The following is a 19,475-nucleotide window of genomic DNA, read 5'->3' as shown; positions in this document are numbered from 1 at the left end:
AATACTTTTTTTTTGCCATTTCTTTTGAGACCCCAGTGATCTTATTGAATTGACTATGGATTCAGTGTTCATGAGGTCTTTGTCAACCCAAACCCAAACAGATTTTATGGAAGTTTGCCAAAGCTAAACATGTTCGTTGATGTTCTGCCTCTTCTCTTCTATTCTTAAATTGGAGTTAGATAAATGTTGGAGCAGAGAGTGGTGCAGCAAAAAATAAATAGGTAAATGATGAAAAAGAATAATTGCAATGATGCTGAAGCTTAATCACCTACAGATTTCTGCTCTTTGCATAGAGGTTGTTTTATTGCTCAAGGTTAGTAATTTGGTTTTCCACCTGTACTGTATTATAAGGTCATTGACCCTCAAAGTCAGAGATTCTATGATTTGTACCATCAAAACATATTTCTACATTCTAACTTTCAAAAAATTACATTTTGAACGTGCCTTGCTTCAACTATTAAAAGCAATACATCCCTTTCAACCCCTAACCCAGCACAGTAAAACAGCAATCTTTTTTTACACACTACCAAAATACTCTATTAAACGCTAGCTGTGTATTACCAGCATATAACGTACATTAGGGTATCACTGAAAAATATAATCCAAGTCCTGAAGAGGGTTAAAGAAAACTAGGTTACTTGTCAAAGTAAGAGCAGGAGTTAAGCTAAAGAAGAACAGGAAAATAAAACAATTTCTGCAATATCTTCTTGAGCATATAAGCCCCATTTTCAATGAGAACATTAGGAATTTCTTGCAAATCCTGAGCCTCATTGACAGAGAATCAGAGGAACTATGGATTGAACATAACAAAGTTGTTAAGGAGGAATGTGAAAAGACACTGCCAAAGACAAAGAAACAAGAAATCAACATAGGATGTCAGAACAGATCATGGAAATTACCAAGGAAAGGAAGCCAGAGCCAAGAAAAACAAAATCTCAAGAAGAAACCTATCAAACAATTTCAGAAAGCTGTTAGAAGAGACAAAAAACAGTACTAAGAGTACTTCTGTAAAGATACTGAAGATGGAAACAGACATGGAAATCATGGAAAGTCTTCCAAAATATCTCTGAACTCTAGAAGTGGGTTGTAACCTCAAACTAATATGCTAAAGCAATGATGGAGTACCTTTTTCCCCACGGGTGCCAAAAGCACGCATGCGCATGCCCACACCCATAATTCAATCCCCCCGCATCCCAACCCCTTCCTATGCGCATTCAACCCCCCATGCTCTCACGCATGTGTGTATGATCACCTGCGCCCTGGTTTGGGCCTAGCAGGCCTCATTGAAGCCTCCGGAGGCCTGAAATGGCCCATTTCCCAATTTCCGGTGAGCCAGGTAGGCCCATTTTCCACCCTCCCCAGGCTCCAGAGATTTTCTGGGAGTCTGGGGAGGGTGAAAACGTTCTCCCCTGCCTGGAGGCTCTCCGGAGGCCAAAAATGTCCTCCCAGAGTCACCGTATGAGTTCTGTACTTATCTGGCATCATGTGGAGACTCCTGGGAAGGGAAGGGTAGCATGGGTGGGCCAGCTGAAAATCAGCTGGCCGCACTGGAGCAAGCTAGGGCCTGAAGATATGGCTATGCGTGCCACAGGTTCACCATCATGGTGCTAAAGGATGCCAGTAGATAGCTTCAACTGATTCAAAAAATGGAATGAATAGCCTTAAATACTGTAAAATGAAGTTGTCAATGTCCAAGGTATTATAGAAGATATTTCTACTTACAAGAACCTCTAGTACTAGAAGATGAAATTAAATCAACATCCAGTCTTTACCTAGTCAGAAGGTGCAGAAATGGGTGGAATATTTGCTTAAATATGGCAACCAACAGAAGAAGAATCAGTAATGATTCTAACCAGGCTATTAGCAAAATGGGTGAAGATTCTAATGAAGCAAATCTGGAGGACAACACAGTGGCCAACAGATTGGAAAATTTATATCCCAATATGAAAAAGAAGACTTAACAGAGTATGCAAACTATTACACAATATCCTTAATTTGATATATCAACAAAATAATGCTTGAGATCATCCAATGCAGATTGGAGCCTACATAGAAAAAGAGATGCCAGATGTTCAAGCTGATGCTAAAAAATGCTAAGCCACAAAATATATTGCTGAGCATGCTGAATAATTAAGAAAGCCAAAAAATACCAGAAAGAAGTCAGCATGTGCTTCATTGATTTATAGAAATGCTTTTGATTATGTCAACATATGAAACTGAAACATCAATTAAAAAAATTGGGAATCCCAGGACATCTCATTGTCCTCAAGCATTGTCCTCAAGCCCTCAAGAAAAAATATATATATATAGATCAGGAAGCCACAATATGGATAGTACATAATAAAACACATTGGTTTCAGGTCAGCGAAGGGGTGAGAAAAGTGTTGATGACAAGGAATGGCCTTGTTGGACAGTTGGGAGGTAAAAGGAGACTGAAGCTGCATCAAGAGAGTAATTTGGTAAGCCCATTCCCTAATTCAGTGGAGATAAAGGAAAGGAGCATATTCAGACTTGCAAGATTCTGTTACTATAGCTTTTATAATAAAAATAGTATTAATCTACCTGACATTAGTTTCTCAGTTTGATCTACCTTGTAGGACTGACTTTATACTATCCATTTATTCAACCCATATCCTGAATATATATATATTAAGGGAATTTGGATTGGAAGCAGATCAATATGTGAATATGTTACTTTGGAGGAAGAAAAATCAATAACCTAAGCTGAAAATACAAAAGATCTCTAAGCTCTAGTAATAATAGTTAAAAAGAAAAAATGGAAATGAAATTAAATATAAAGAAGACTAAAGAAATGACAACAGCTAGAACAACCATTCTTAGAATTCACAAGATATCTAAGTGGTAAATAGCTTCTACCTTTCAGGATCAACAATCATTAGTAAAGGAAAGAGCAGTCAAATAAATCATAAACAAGATAGAGCAGCTGCGGAAGTCTTTGAAAGGATGTTCAGATGCTGTGATGTGTTTATACTCACAAAGATCAGAATAGTGCAAGAAATGACATTCCCTGTGGCACCCTATGAAAGCAAAAATTAGACTTTGAAGAAGTAGAACAGGAAGAATATTGCTGTTTTTTAACTTCGCTGTTGAAGAAGACTCCTGGGAGTACCGTGGACAGCCAAGAAAACAAAAAAGTAGATCATCAAACAAATCAATCAAGCTGGTGCACTGGAGGCTGAAATTACGCTACTTTGGATTAATTATGCAAAGACAGAGCTCTCTGAAGAAGGCTGTAATGCTGAGAGTGAAAGAGGAGAAGAGGACAACTAGCAGAAAGGTAAGTGGGCTCAATTACAATGGTGATTTATATACCATTGGAAGATTTGAAGGATTAGATTAGGAACAGGTCATGGACAAAATCTAGATGATTGCTAAGAGTCAACACCAACTTAACAATACATAATCAAATGGGCTGTAGACAGTAAGGAAGGTGACCTTGATGGAAATATGCAAGCTCTTTCACCAAAGTGATGGGTGAAACAAAACTTAAGTCCACAACATACAGAAAATATATGAAAGGGGCTCAGAAAGAGTCCACTCCCTAATTCACCACAGTATAAGAAGAGGGCTGATATATAGCACAATTTAAAAAATGAATGCAAAGAGCCAGTCAAGACCTTGGGTTCCCCTCTCAGTTGGCTTTTAGAAGCCTGGAGGACAGTATCCATTTTGTCTTGGTCTTCAGTATGGTTTTTTTTTTCCCTTCAAAAGGACACTAGGTTCACATACTTCCTTTTCTAATTACTTTTGGAAAATGTTTATTAACCATTTTTCAGCTATTAGAAACTTTTGGATTGTGTGAGTTTTATAACACTACAGTATGTGAATTTCCTTCAAACAGTGAAAGAAGTTTTAGCAGTAAATTTAAGAACTTTAAAAAAATTATGGAATAAACAGCAAGAATGATTAAAACTTTAATTTTAGAAAGATAAAAATGGACTAAGTATCCAGTTAAATTTGCAATAAGATTTTGGAATTAATTATAAGCAACCATTCCCATGTGAAAATTGTTTCGTTTTAAAACATAATAGAAGATTTTTTTAAAATGGATACTAAGGGAAACCAGAAGGAATTAAAATTACAGTTAGAAGAGAAAAACACTTAAACTCAATTTATAGTTACAGAATGAAACGAATTATTTTAACATTAGACATCTTGAAGAATACTTTTGTACAATGGACTGAGAAATTAAATTTAACACTAAAGGTGACTCTATAGATAGACTGTGTCTAAAGAATTTTATGGAAGTGGAGCAAGTTCTACCTGATAAGAGTAGGACTGAGTTGAAAGTACCCATGTTTTCCCGAAAATAAGACCCTGTCTTATAATTTTTTCCACCAAAAAAGGCACCAGGTCTTATTTTTGGGTGGAATATAATTCACTGACTCATATCACTTGCAGATGTTGTCCCCGGCCTCCTTATCATTGTTAGGGGCCTTCAGGAACTTCTTTGGCTTGCAAGGCTTTCCTGAAGGCCTCTTCAGCCAATAACAAAGCTCCGGATTGATCTGGAGCTCTGTTATCGGCTGCAGAGGCCGTCAGGAAAGCTGTGCTGGCCTTGTCAGCTGCAGAAAAAATGGGCCAGCAAGGCAGGTGTCAAGGTGTGTGAAGCCTGGTTGCAACTGTCCTAAGGTAAGTAGTAGGGGAGCTCCACCCCCCCTATTACCACCCTAGCTTAACTTTTACCCGTGCACCCTGAAGTGAACGGGGTTTTAATTAGGGCTTATTTGGGGGGAGGGCTTATATTGGGTGCACTTGTAAAAATCAAGCTGTGACTTACTTTCAGGGTAGGTCGTATTTTCAGGGAAACATGGTAGATTTCTATAAGAATGTCATGGAAAAAGATTCTACACTAGACATACAAAAACTTTGCTGATGTCTTAACAATTAAAAGGGATACCGAAACAGCAAGAGGAAGAGAGTGACCTGGGTAATTTTTCTATATTTATAAAAAGTGGCTTGTTAATGTTTTGAAGAGTTTTGTGATAAGGAACAAAGAAACAATAAGATTCAATGATATTACTTGAAGAGATTAAAGACTGAGATGGTTAGAATAAAGGAAGGAATATAAAGTTGGTTTATTTAATCAAAGTTAAACTAAGTACTGGTATGCTGTTAATTGACTTTTTGCTGACATCAGGACTGACACTTAAGGATCTCTGGTGTATGCATATATGACCTGTTATATCTCCAAAGAGAATACTTTCAAAATTAAGGCTGTCTTCTGATAATGCCTAAGAGATAATTTACTATGTAAAACTGGGCATATAGCTATAGGAATCAGAACAAACCAAATGAAAAAGTGGTATATTGAATTATGTTTTGATCCTGCATTAATGATATATACTGGTAAGTTATTTCAAATTAAAAATATGTTAAGAGACATCATGAAAATGTTTCTCTTTTTGTAGAAATCTGTTGATTGAACATGCATTTTTACTTTGCTTTTGATAGGAATGTCCAGGGCTTGATAAAAATCATTGTAAAGCTATTACAGATGCAAGCCTTGAAGACATCACAAAGTGAAGAACAGCAACAGCTTGACTTATATGCAATTAGGTATGCCTTAAATCAGTCAAATTTGGCATGTTGTTTTGAATGGTAACATGATTAATATTGCAAGTACCAAGGATTCTCATTATTTGCAGTATTGATTTTATAAAGTCATTTTGAACACTAAATTAATGAGTACTGAAACTTTAGCTAAGAATATATGTCTTGGACAACCCAATTTTTCTCCATTCTGCATGTCCATAAATGACCACATGTTCCTTGAGATTAAGAGGAAGAGCCACAGTCAAGGCAATGATCAGATAAATCTGAGTAAATAATAAATAATAATCAATAAATCAGATAAATCCAAATCAAGAATGGAATTTGAGAAAATATCTGAAGCTTAACCTTCCCTATTAAGGCAAGGAACTGAAAGAAACATTCGGATTTACAAGACTAATGTTAGCACTTTGAAGTAAAAAAGACTGAAACCCCAACATTATGAATATTAAAACTCTTTATTACAGGGTTACAGTAATCAAACCTTGCAAGATTTCTCTTTATCTGACTATTGTATTGGCTGTGACTTTTCCTCCTATTTCTCAAGTTTATCTTCACAACCCATTATATCACAAAAATGTCACAAATGTTCGTTTTTGTAGTTACAAATACATTTAATCAGTAGATAAATTTGAAAATATGAAATCTGCAAATAAATATTAGTTGCAGGTGTGCAAATAAAAAAATTGCCTGAAATGTTGGTTCCTAAAAATATAATAAAATCCGCTTCGTTAGGCAACAACTACAAAAAAAGTACAACTAGGTTTGGGGGGAAAGCCTAAAGCTGGAAAGTAATTTTGGTTTAGTAGTTAAGGCACTGGGCTAGAAAGCAAGGGACTATGAGTTCAAGTCCCACCTTGGCCATGAAAACCAAATTAATGACCTTGGGTCAGACACGCTCTCTTAGCTCGCAGCACCTCAATGGGTTGTTGTCAGAAAATAGGAGGAGGAAGATGTGTTGGTCATGTTCACTCCTTTGACTTATTTGTAAAAATAATAAAGGCTGTACATAAATAAATAAAATAAAACTTCGGCTAAACCTTTGGCTTAGTATTCTCCAATCAGCAGCATATGTTCAAGTAGACAATTATGGAGAATGATGAAGGGATAGAAATGCGGCTTGAGGTTAATAGACACATATTTACAGTGAAAGGGTTTAAATCTCCAAAGCCAAAGTAAAAACCTCCTGCATTATAGATATAACCTAATTATTTGATCAAATCTATATCCATTAACAGTGAAAAAGCCCAGAGAATTGGTGAAATGCCAGACAATTTAAAGAGAGTAATTGATTCTTTTTTAAAAAGAGACGAAAGGATTTGGGGGAAGTGAAATTTGATACCTGAAAGATATTTGCGAAGATAATAAAACAACAGGTCTATAAACACTTTGAATGCAAATACAGTGATTACTGGAATTCAGTATGGATTTGGTGAGAACAAATCTTATCAGACTTCCTTCCTTCCTTCCTTCCTCCCTCCCTCCCTCCCTCCCTCCCTCCCTCCCTCCCTCCCTCCCTGTAGATCAGGAGAATACTTTGAACACAAAAAGAAATTAGTCAGCAAAGTATTTTACAACATAGCCTATACCATTAATTAACAATTTAGTTTATAGTATGTCTATTAGGTGGGTCAATAGCTATTAAAAACTTGAAACTTAACAAGCGAATTGGAAAGGTGTATTTAGTGGAGTGATATAGAGTCAGAGTTTGTATAGAGAGTTCTTTAGAATTAAATAATAACTTGGATGGCAGGGTGAAAAGTAAAATTGCAAATGACATGAAATTGAATATCACAGTTAACAGCAACAAAATCAAAGCCAAAACTTGCCAGAAAATCAGAATGAATTTTAACAGAGGCAATTTCGTATTTTTTCATTTGGGTGAGTGGGTGGAATACAGTTCTGAACAAGCTACATCCTGTATATCAGAAAATATGAAATATTACCCAGTATTTTTCCTCTATTATCATTTTTTCTTTGTAATGGCCTTTGAGCATCTGAAAAGAGACAGTAGTAAGGAGGGCACAACACAGTATGTATAGTATGAAATTGTACGGATATATTTATTCACATCAAAGAAGAAATGTTATGCATTTATTATTAAAAATTTATGCCTTTAGGAACATATTGTAGGAAAAATTTCTGCTATCACAATAATAAACATATCTTCATTAGAGTCATTATCACCATTCATGAAGGTCATTAAAGAGTTAGTAATGTATTGCCTTTAAATACAGCTTTCATGAACATGTACTCCTCTTCTATTAACAAAGCATATCTAATGGGCAACTCTCTATTTTATTAAAATACTGAATTTATGGTTGTGTTTATTTTTAGGATAATCAGATTTGCAAGTTTTATTTTTAATGCATTTCTCCTCATTTTTGTTTTCTCACAGAAACTCTCCTCACCCTCTAATTATTATAGTTGAAAACAGACCTGATTGCTGGCCATTCCTTCTTCAACATATGACCACATTTTTCCAGCAATGTCCAAAAGGGTAAGAAAATAAAATAAGTATAAGTAATTGGTGACACAGTTGGCCTCTAGGTTCTTATGTGAATTCAATACAGGATTTTTTCTGCTGATTAATAGAGTGGTAACAGGGCATAGCATTTTAGGCTTGAAGCCCTATAGTGCTTTACAGTATTTCTGGGCAGTTTACAGTGTAAGTATTATTTGCCTATTGCCCCCAACAGTCTGGGTCCTCATTTTACTGACCTCAGACAAATGGAAAGCTGAGTCAACTTTGAGCCCTTTTCAGGCTCAAACTCCAGGCTGTGGTTAGAGTTTGCCTACAATACTGTACATTAACTCTGCCACTAGTTCAGCAAAGTGTAGTATTCTGCCAATAATCATATCATATTAACATGTGGTTAAAATACCACTTGTTTCTTCACTGTTTCACAAATTGTATTAGATACCTAGGCTGATTCATGTTTCAGGTAGCCTATGGACTTTCGAACAGTTGGGCTTGATTGTCTTCTATGATCCTTTATCTAGTATATACCCATGAAAATACTAAGGTATTGGATAAGGTCTTGCTGGTTGCACTGCAATCTGCAGATTGTCACCTATTTTGTCTCTCATTCTTTCTAATCTTTTCTCTGATTAGGAATCAACAACTGCTCTGTATTCTAGAAGACATTTTAATTCAGGTCTCTTCAGCTTGAAGTAGCAGTGTTTTATTTGCTTCCCTTTGGTTGCATTTGTTGGTTTGCATGTTTTAAATAAGGGATGTGGTGGCTCAGTGGCTAAGACGCTGAGGTTGCCGATCAGAAAGGTCGGCAGTTCGGCGGTTTGAATCTCTAGCGCCGTGTAACGGAGTGAGCTTCTGTTACTTATCCCAGCTTCTGCCAGCCTAGCAGTTTGAAAGCATGTAAAAAATGCAAGTAGAAAAATAGGGGCCACTTTTGGTGGGAAGGTAACAGCGCTCTATGCACCTTCGGCTTTTAGCCATGCCGGCCACATGACCATGGAAAGATCTTCGGACAGTGCTGGCTCTTCGGCTTTGAGACAGAGATGAGCACCATCCCTAGAGTTGGGAATGACTAGCACACATGTGCGAGGGATGCCTTTACCTTTATGTTTTAAACCTTGAGGGTGTAGAAATTAATTACTTTTTTTGGTATTTTTCTAATTTATTGTATACCAAAGGAAACGATCGATACATTGATCTGATAAATGTCTTGCAGTTTCTTAAAATTATTTCTTACAATTTCAGGGCAGAACGTGCATGTGTCAATATAATGAGGCCATTTCTAAGGTACCTATATTGTGAACCTTACCAGTTGCGGGAGCATGCAGAATTACGGATGAGCCTGCTTAGAGTCTTGCTTCAGCCATATGGACCTTTCAACAAAGAGGAGCCCCCTGGCCTTGAATGCCATCTCCTTCAATTGTTTTGTGACCTAGTCCCGTATTATCAGGTAAAGCTTCTCCAGTGCTAACCTCTCAGTGCACATTATTTTATTTATTTACTTTCTATTTTTTTCTTAATTTCTTTAACGTGTATGTGGCCAGGGAGTACGATGGCTCAACCCATTCCCTCCTGCAGCCGCCTTGAAGAGGAACTCTGAGCCTAAGGGAAACCTCAGATTGTACATGAACTCTGCCTGGAGGAGAGTTACCCCACTCAAAGATCACTGCATACAAGGGACCCTGAGACCCATAGGCATTTGTTCTTGTCAGGGTTGATCCAGACTCTCATGGATTCCAGTCATTAGGAAAGCACCTTGACAATATTACTTGGCAGCTGGGGAGAGAGATGTACAACTAAGTATCAGCACAATATCAGGGAGGTGTTTCTAGAATGCATATAGAGATGGGATCTTAGATTACCTATTCCAGCTAAATTGACATACTAGGAATACAATACCTCTCTCTATGTAAATTCTTCATTTATACATATCTGCCAACATTTTATGTGGTCCTCAGTGCTGAGCCTTTGCATGTATGATGCAGTCTTGTTTCTTTTGTTTCCGTAGGTAAAAGACGCTCTACAGATCACGGAAGCATTGCTTTTTTTGGAAGGATTATTTCGGAGTCTGCTGCGTTACCCTAGTTTTTGGAAGACGCAATTGTGTCACCTTTGTCTGCAGCTTCTGGTTTTCTGTGAGGTTAGCCTGCAGGCCACAGGGGAATGTTCATCTTTAATTCGCTTAATGGAGGAAAATGTTGAGCTTCTGAAAGAGGTAGGCTCTCTGAGGAATAAGATAACTTTTAAATATGTATTATACCTAATTTGAGTGATGGCCCTTAAATTTTGGCCTTAGTTGTAAGGGTTTTGTTAGTAAGCTGGACTGGGAACAGGTATCTCAGATATTTAAGGACACAAGAGTTGCTGATAATTAGATTTATTGTAGAAAAATGTAAGTCATCATGTAACTTTATAAGCATCTATATACTACCAAAACTCTCATTTTCACAACTTTTAACTGGACAAAACTGTGCATCCTAGGTCAACAATTTTTTAACCAAGGTACTTTAAATGGACTAACTTATAGAATGTGCCCCAAATCTAGGAGTCATATCATCTGAGACAATAAAATTTGGGAAAGTTGTTTATTGCTTAAGTATATATTGGGCTGAGGCTTCACTCATGTGATCTTTATTTTCAATATTTGTAGTTTCCTAGCCACTCTCACAAACCCTCAATCCCTTACCCATCTAGCAGCAGCCACTTACACAGAGGAGGAAGAAAGAGAGGGGAAGGGAGGAAGGGAAAGAAGAACAGGAAGGATGGAACCCCACCTCCCGGTCTTCCCCCATCTGCCTAAAGTACTCTGTGCTGATTACCTTACCACACTGCCTCTCTATTCTCTGCTTGAATTTTGGCTTCCTATCATCTCTAGGGCTGCAAGAGCTGCCTCCTGAAGGATGTCAGCTCTCCTCTGAGTTCGGAAAGGAACAGCTTCTGCTGGGTGGAGAAATGGAGTTCAAATTGTTAGGATCTGAGTTCCATTTTTGCACTGAATGGAAGGATGTCAGCTTTTCTCTGCAGGCAGAAAGAAACTTCTTCCATGAGGTGCTGAAACAGATATCAAATCATCAGGATCGGAGCTCTGTTTATCCACCTTGCTGAAGGTGTTCAGTGCCTCTTGGTGGACAGATCTTTTAGCCAATCCCCAGAGACAAGAGAAAGTCCTTTTGGTTGGCAACGGCAGCTTATAACTTTCCCTGCTTGCTTCCCCATTGACTTTCTGGGAAAGCTGGTAGAAAAGATTTAAAATGATGATAACATGTTTGGCAACTGGTTGTAAGTCCCAACAGGTTGCTAAATGCTTAGATCGTGATTATGTGATTGCAGGAGAGTGAGTGCTGGGCTGTTCTATGTAAACATCCTTTCCGAGGCCATTGTAACTTTAAACAATTGTTAAACAAACTTTGAGGTACCATATTTTTCGGGTTATAAAATGCACTCCCCCCCAAAAAAAGTGGGTGGAAATGTTTGTGTTTCTTATAGAGCAAATGTTGCCGAAGCCCCGCCAACCCACCGGCCCCCACTCTTCAGCTTCTGCCTCCCAGCAATTTGCCTCATTGCAACAAACAGCAAATAGTTTAGTCAGCATCAGCACAGCCTGATTTAACACGAGCAGCTGATTGATGGTTGGATTGGCCTCCCAGAATACCAACAATCAGCTGTTCCAGGCTGTGGGGATCATTGCCACCTATCGCTGCCTTCGCATGCCCCATTTTTGGCCTCTGTGTGTCCTGTTTTCTGTGTGTCCCATTTGGTGGTGATAGGTAGCAGTGATCCCCACCACCTGGAATGGGCTGAAAATGGGACACATGGAGACCAAAAATGGGGCACATGGAGGTAGCGATAGGTGGTGGCAATCCCTGCAGCCTGAAACAGCTGATCGTTGGTATTTCTGGGAGGCCAATAATCAGTTGCTCGTGCTAAATCAGGCTGTGCTGAAGCTGACCAGACTGTTTGCTGTTTGCTGCAAGGAGGCAAATTGCTGGGAGGCAGAGGCAGTTTTTTTTTGTTTTCCTCCCCAAAACCTAGGTGCATCTTTGAGTCCAGAGCATCTTTGAGTCCAAAAAATATGTGTATTATCAATTCTTCATTTTTTTAAACAGCTGAAATTATCTTTACTAGAAGTCAGGGTTATGCAGACACAAGAAAAGCATTGTGTTAGAAAAGCAAGGCCCAAATCATAATTCATAAAAATACATGCTAAAATAGAATATACAAAGAAGTCATGTCATTGGCTTAACACAAAGAGTGAAGCCAGTCATTATTTCGCTATAATGTTTCAGGTAGCATTTTTTTTCTATCTTCTGTATGATTATGCTAGGAAATAAATCTGAGTCTTACTGTCTTTGTTCCCGTTGGAACATTTTTAGTAATGTAGAGAATTACAGGATTCGCTAGTTTACAAATCAAGGATTCATTATTTGTAAAAGCTGACTTTAAAAGAAAATTAACTTTTTTGACAAGTGAGCAGCTATGTGTGGAGATTACTCTAACCTTATTATAAAATGGAACAGTATAAATTAGCTATGCTACATAGACTTTTTGGCTTTGTTTTTTCTTGTGTAATGAGGATCAAAGAAAGCTGTTGTTGCAGTCCAAGACCAGAGAAGGGAAATCTGGCTGGCGTTTTTCATGTATATATACACTTATTCAAGCAATATGTTTAAACACCAGTTAGTATTCATTAACTCTCTTGGGAGGAGTCAGAGTCAGAGTCAGTCACTGGCTCTTATGTTATGACACTGTTGCCTGCTGCTGCGGAAATGGAAACATGGAAAGTAGCTATGTTACCAGCACCAAGTAAAATCAGAAAGAACTTAAGAGTTATTTATTTTACATGTTAAGGCTGAGGAAATATGCTTCATTTGATTTTTTTTAAAGCCAAGACTGTAAAATTTGCTTAGGATGTTTATTTCCATAGGCTGTGTTGTATGTTATACTTGGAAAGAAAATCAGACTTGATTGTGTATCTTGGTTCTTCAGGGTTTTCCATTTCAGATGACCATCATTGGATTAGGTGTGCTCCTACTGCAGATTCCAGCTAGTCAGCAAAAGCCTATTTTAAATCTAGGTAAGACTTCATTGTAAAATTTTAATAATTCCCTGAAAAAATTACTTCCTTTATTTAGCTTTCTGGGAGGGAACATTTTCTTAATAATTTCAGATTATCAGGAAGTATCACTTTGTTGTTATTGTTGGCAACAATAATAGATTGAAATTGTTGTTCATAAAGATGAATAGGAGATTATATGTCATAAATATATATTTGTTTAGCTATTTTTATGCCCAAGGTTTTCATCCATTGTGAATAGGTGGACAATCAGATTAATAATTTATGTACTCCACATACCAGAGTCACTGTCAACATTTTTCCATTAGTATTTAATAAAATCATAATGAACACTTAATAAAATACAAATAAAGACTGTTAAAGAAGGAAAAGAAAAAAAGAAATCTGAAAAAAGAAAATATTAATAGATTTCCAGGTAAGATGTACTGACATAGAGTATGGAGACTTTCCCTCTTCCCAACTGTTGGCCCTAATCCAAAGTACTTCATCTCCCTCTAAAAATGTAAAAAGAAAAATACTGAGCATTTAAAAAGCTGCTACTACATTTCTTCAAATGTAGTACACAATAAACTTCTCTGGAGCATCTGTGACAAATTGCTGGAAAAAAGGGAAAAAAAGAATTAATTTCTTTTTGATTTCCTGCCCAGTGGGCTTTTCTGAATAACATCTGCTTCTGAACTGTTTGTGGAGTCAGATCTGGAGAAATCATTATCTCCTTTGTATTTTATTCCAAAAATCCCACTAGCTGGGATAAATGCTGGCTGTGATCCCATAAGAGTACATCTTAAAAACTTCATAGCAGTAGGACAGTAAAAACTCAACATAGTCCCCCCCGCTCCCCTCAGTTACTTTATCTTACTCTTGTGGATGGGGAATAAATGTGTCAGAAGCTAAAGCTTTCTGTTGTTCTACAGCTCACTTAAGTAGCTACTTTCCCTGGAAACAATGGTCCAATTCTTATTTATTATATTTTTGTGGTTTGCTTACAGGTCCTAGGTATTGATAAATGAAGCAAGACAAAGGGTTTTCCACTTAAGAATTAGAGCTACTTATTAAATGCAATGAAAATATGCTGAAATACTACCTCATCCTTGAGGTTTTTTTTGATGCTCTTTGAGTTTGGTTGTTTTCTTGCAGATGTTTCATTACCCAAACTAGATAACATCAGTGTGCGCTGATGTTATCTAGTTTGGGTAATGAAGAAAACCACCAATGAAGAAACTTAATGAAGAAAACAGCCAAGCTCAGAAAGCACCAAGAACTCCGCATTTCAACTCTGAGCTTTCTTGGTCCCTTGTCCTTGGAAGGTATCAAAGTTATAAACTAAGTTTGTCACCATTCGACCCAGGAATCTCAAATTCTCATTTGTACATTGATTCCATAATAAATTTACATTTAGTATTGTGGGAGCTGATATTCTCTGAATGAGACAGAATTGTAAAATTATATTAGAATTAAAGAATATTTGTCTACTGAAGGAACTTTGAATATACATGTGAATGCAGCCACTTGATTATGATTCCCTAGGACCGTGATGGCGAACCTATGGCACACATGCCACAAGTGGTACACGAGCCATCTGTTCCAGCATGCATGCATGCGTCGGCCAGCTGATTTTTGGTCTTCTGGAGGGCTGTTTTCATCCTCCCCAGGCTTCAGGAAAGCCTCTGGAGCCTGGGGAGGGCGAAAAACAGGGCCAACTTGAAGTTTGGAAATGATCCATTTCCGGCTTCCAGAGGACCTCCAGGGGCCCAGGGAGGCCATTTTCAACCTCCCCAGGCTTCAGGAAAGCCTCTGGAGCCTGGGGAGGGTGAAAAATGGGCCCAACAAGCCAACTGGAAGTTTGTAAATGATCTGTTTCCGGCTACTGGAGAGCCTTCGGTAGGGCAGAAGAGGCTGTTTTCATTCTCCCCAGGCTTCAGGAAAGCCTCCGGAGGCTAGGGAGGGTGAAATTCCCCCCTGCACATGGGAGATGGGTCACATGTGCATGCGCGGGGGTCATCTGTGCATGCACATATGGGTGGGGTGCATTGAATTGTGGGTGTGGGCATGCACACACGCGCAATAGCATGCACACACAATTTTGGCACACCTTTACAAAAAGATTCGCCATCACTGCCCTAGGATGTTGAATGTTGCATGTTTTTGAATACCCTTCTATTCTAAAGGAAGATTTTGTCTACTGCTTTTCAGTATTGTATTAGATGTTTCTGGGTTTTAAAATTCTTAATACAGATGTTCTCTTGTTTTTATAGCCATCAAGCTTCTATCAGGTTCGGAAACCAAGATGACTCCATTGATGGCTGTCATCTTAGTGATGCCTGCATTGCAAATATTATCATCTACCACTGGTCAGGACAACATGACTGAGGAGAATGATAGCACGACTAGGCAGCAATTAGCCATTAATCTTCTAGAGATTGTACAGCAGGAAGAGCTTAAGGAGCAGCCCTTGGTGAGGTTTTCATGCTTACTTTTAAGTTTTCCAGCTGTGGGAAAATAATAATTATATAATAATTCAAACTTTCAACTCTTATTTCAAACCAAACAATGTAAAATATTAAAATATGTACTGAAGTATGGAGAAAGAATATTAGAATAAATCAGATTATGAAAGGGCAATATAAATAAGCACATGTGGTAATTGTTAGCTCATATCATATTTGTGACCTCTTAAAAGACATTGGATTGGCCTTTACTGAAGTAGAATCTTGGTTTGAGATGGTCTTTTGGTTAATGTGTCAGGACTGTTAGGTACCTAAAGAATGGGTGTCTAACCTTTGGATTGCCTGGGCTGCATTGAGTGAAGAGGAATGATCTTGAGTCATACAAAATATATAATATAGTTAATGTATATAAATAAAGTGTATTTTTAATATTTTAATGCAATCTTGTGGAGCCTCATCGTATGGGCCATGGGTTGGACATGCCTGATCTAAAGTATGAGATCATGTTAAGTCCAGTGTTCTTGATCATGTTGTCCAGTGTTCTCTTTGTACAACAGTAGGCATTTAGAAATTCACAAGAGGATATTCAACAATCCAGAAGATGATTCTTCTTCTCTAGTTTTTCCATACTCAATGAAGCATATATTAAATAATTTTGGCATTATTGGGCTTTTTCAATTATTCAGTATAATAATGGCCCTTGCTTCTCAACCTTTTTTTTAAATTAAAAAAAAACTGCTTGAACATGAAAGGTTCTAGTTTGCACTGGATGATAGATAGCATTATTTAGCTAGCATTCAATTGTCCTTTCTTTGGTACTGGTTATACAAATTGGATTCTCCCAATCTGTTTGCGACTGAGTCATTTTCAGGTTTTGCTGGCATCATTTGGTTAGGACTTTTATCGATTCTTCTTCTGTTAACTTGCCATAGTTCTGTAGATATTCCATCAGTTTCTATTGCATTCTGATTTAGTAATAATGAATGTAGACCTAATTTTATCTTCTAGTACTGAAGATTCTTATGAATAGAGAATATTCTGAGAAGCAAAGTAAAATGGACGAAGCCAGATTTGTAGGTTGTTATATAGGACGCCTATAAAGCTTCTCTCTCTTTGAGTTGTGACAGTTCATTTAGTGACCATTCGAAGTTACCCGATAATCCCCCCAAGTGGTTATGACAAAGTCTCAAAATTACAACTGTTGCAGCACCACAGCAGTAGTTCGCCCTTACAAACGACCACAGAGGCACTACAACATTCACCCTATTCCCTGCCCCCAACAACTGCTTCCCCTCCTCCCGTCCTGCTGCACTCACTTATTTTGCAAAGAACTGTCTCCTCTCTGCCACAGTTTCTTTGCTTTTGAGGGAAAGGAGAGCAGGACAATTTTCCTTCCAGCATCCGGTTGGCTTGCAAATACTTTTTGTGCCAAGTGAAATGACAGTTACCTCATACGATTTCGGGCACCCATCCGCGCTGCAGGATTTGAGGGGGAAAACATGAGGTATCTCTAAGTCGGGGAGGCTTTGGGTGGCTGGTTCCTTCACTAGCCTGCCATGGCTTTCCCCACTCTGATACCTCATGCACTTAACTTGCTCATTCGATTAGCAAATGGCTAAAGCAGGGAGCAATCATGTTCAAGTTACGTGATTCACTCCTATGAATCCTCGAGTTACAAATGTAATTGGCAAGCCCCATTACATTCATAACTCGAGGATTACCTGTAATTCATACAAAATGGGGAATTTAATTGGCAAATAGAATTAATAAGTCCCAAATAAAACCAAGTTCATCAGGGGCTAAATCGAGTTTCCTCTGGGTTAGTCCAGCAGTTCATCTGAATGGTTTGGAGAGCTTCCAAAACATGTCCCCTTCCTTCTATTAAGCCCATATTGATATAGTCATGTATAATAGGCCTTAACATCCAGAAATGTTTAGGTCCACTTGGAATCGCAATGGGATGCTTCTTCGAAGAACCTGCTTAAATAGGAAACAAGAATCCCTTTGTATGTTAAGGAGCTCCAGCTAATTTTATCATGTCAATCATTCATAATTGCTTGCGGCTTTAAGCGTGCTCTTTAGTAACGGAACTCTAGCACTTCCTTTATAGTGATTGACATTTGGGAAGTTTTAAGAGGGTGCAAAATACAAGTATAATTGTAGGTTTAGTTTAAAAGAGGAAGCCATAATTGACAACAGTGATGTTGGTGATTTATTTGAATGAAAAAAAAAACTCTTTTAACAGCAATTATATAATGTAATTGTTCTTTGCACTGGCCAACTTTCCCCAACTTGGGACTGTTTAGATGTGCCGGTTCAATATTTCCACAATTCCCAATCAGTATTTTCTTTGTCCATACAGGCTGTGAGTTATGGGAATGATGATTTTAATATATTTTTGAAAGTTGACTAAAATATTCATCTTTGGCTTCATGAAGGAAAACAGTTTCATTGTTATAATAGGCTTTTTTAATTTCCCACAGGTCTCTTGGGAGCATTACTTCCCCATAAATAGTACCTATGGTTCATTGCATGTCACTTGGCAACTCCTTTGGCTTTTGAGAGACAAGACCGCTATGCTTGATTGGTTGTCTTCTATTAAATCAATGCTTCCTATTGCAACACAAGTCTCTGTCCATGTTGTTGTCCTGGTAGCATATCTCCTCATTCAAGAGAATGGGGATAATCTTCATAGTGTGCTGGATGCTACCATAGAAATTGCAAAGGTGGATTCATCTCAGGTAAGATTGATTTTTGATAAATGGCCTACACCTAATATTCAAATGACCTCTCAAAATCAGTCTGAGCTTCTTACCTCTATAGCTTTTGGCTTTTTGCATATCACTTTTTTGTTATGTGTTCTTCCCAGCTCCTCTTTTAAATCTCTTTTTCCTTTCAACTGTTATTCTGTTAGTGACAGTTCTCATTGCTGTTGTTTACTGAATGCCATCTGGCATTAGGCAAGGGCCCATCCCTATCCAATCTTTGCCGGCTTGGTCCCTCCCAGCCCCAAACATTTTTAAGACGGCTTCCTCTTGAACTCCCCTCACCTGCCTCTGCCCCCAAGTGCTTTTGCCTGCACTGCCCAGCAGCAGTTGCCAGACCTTTATTTCAGCCTTGAGTTTGCCACTGTCACTACCACCAAGGAGTACTTCCTTAGGTCCCAAACCATGGCCCAAAGCCCCAGTGCAAAGCCCCAGCTGACTTGGCCACCACCCCAGGGCAGGTGCCGGCCTTTTTCCTAAGGTTGTATGTTCCAGGTTGTGTGTGGTCTTCTTGCAAGACTTTGGAAGTCTTCACATACGATCTTTTTGCAAGGCTTTGGAAGGCCTCAAATGGCAGGATTGGTATACCATAGGGTAGTAAGGCTGGCAGGGGAGAGATGGGTGGAGAAAGGCAAGTGGGGAGTTGAATGACCACTTCTGCAATTGTAAGTGCAGTGAGCTGCCAAGTGCCTAAATTTTCATCGCATGTTTGCAGGGGCTCTGCACTGGGTGTAACTTTGCATGCCAGGGTAAATACTGTATATTCACCACTTAACTTCAAATGGTTGCTGAACAAACACTAAATGAATATTGAGCTGAAGGTTAACAGAATTATCTGTATTCCTGTATTTTCTGGCATAAAAGATACTTTGAACCATTATCCTTTTTTTGAGCTTTTAAAAATGTTTGTTTTTAAATACATTTGAATAACTAAAGCAGCAGATAATCAGATGTGAAGTTAGTGATTATTAATTTCATCTACAGAGGCTTTGTATGAAACCTTAACAGACTAATCTATACATATATGAAAATACTCATGGACTATTTTTTATTAACGTTGGGTATATTGGAAGCATTAAAATAGGGTGATATAATGTTAAAATACAAAAAGAGCTGAACCATTGAATTATGAGAAA

The 19,475-nt window shown here is 38.1% G+C and overlaps 1 protein-coding gene across 3 annotated transcripts in view; it reads left to right on the top strand.

The window, feature by feature from the left end:
• FOCAD (focadhesin) overlaps positions 1-19,475 on the top strand; it is a 140,912-nt gene that overhangs the window by 9,721 nt on the left and 111,716 nt on the right. For 2 of the 3 annotated variants that reach the window (XM_032213512.1, XM_032213513.1), the window contains exons 5-11: positions 5,476-5,580; positions 7,973-8,074; positions 9,299-9,503; positions 10,062-10,268; positions 13,040-13,127; positions 15,383-15,582; positions 18,058-18,315. In XM_032213512.1, the coding sequence (XP_032069403.1) occupies positions 5,476-5,580; positions 7,973-8,074; positions 9,299-9,503; positions 10,062-10,268; positions 13,040-13,127; positions 15,383-15,582; positions 18,058-18,315 (1,165 nt within the window). Of the gene's footprint in view, positions 1-3,153; positions 3,299-5,475; positions 5,581-7,972; positions 8,075-9,298; positions 9,504-10,061; positions 10,269-13,039; positions 13,128-15,382; positions 15,583-18,057; positions 18,316-19,475 lie in introns of those variants that run through there. The other variant, XM_032213514.1, reaches the window with a different exon arrangement.

This window comes from Thamnophis elegans, chromosome 3 (genome assembly GCF_009769535.1).
Source record: "Thamnophis elegans isolate rThaEle1 chromosome 3, rThaEle1.pri, whole genome shotgun sequence".
In the NCBI taxonomy this organism is placed as follows: domain Eukaryota; kingdom Metazoa; phylum Chordata; class Lepidosauria; order Squamata; family Colubridae; genus Thamnophis; species Thamnophis elegans.
Note: the sequence above shows the minus strand (reverse complement) of the source record. Positions and strands in the feature narration are given on the sequence as shown.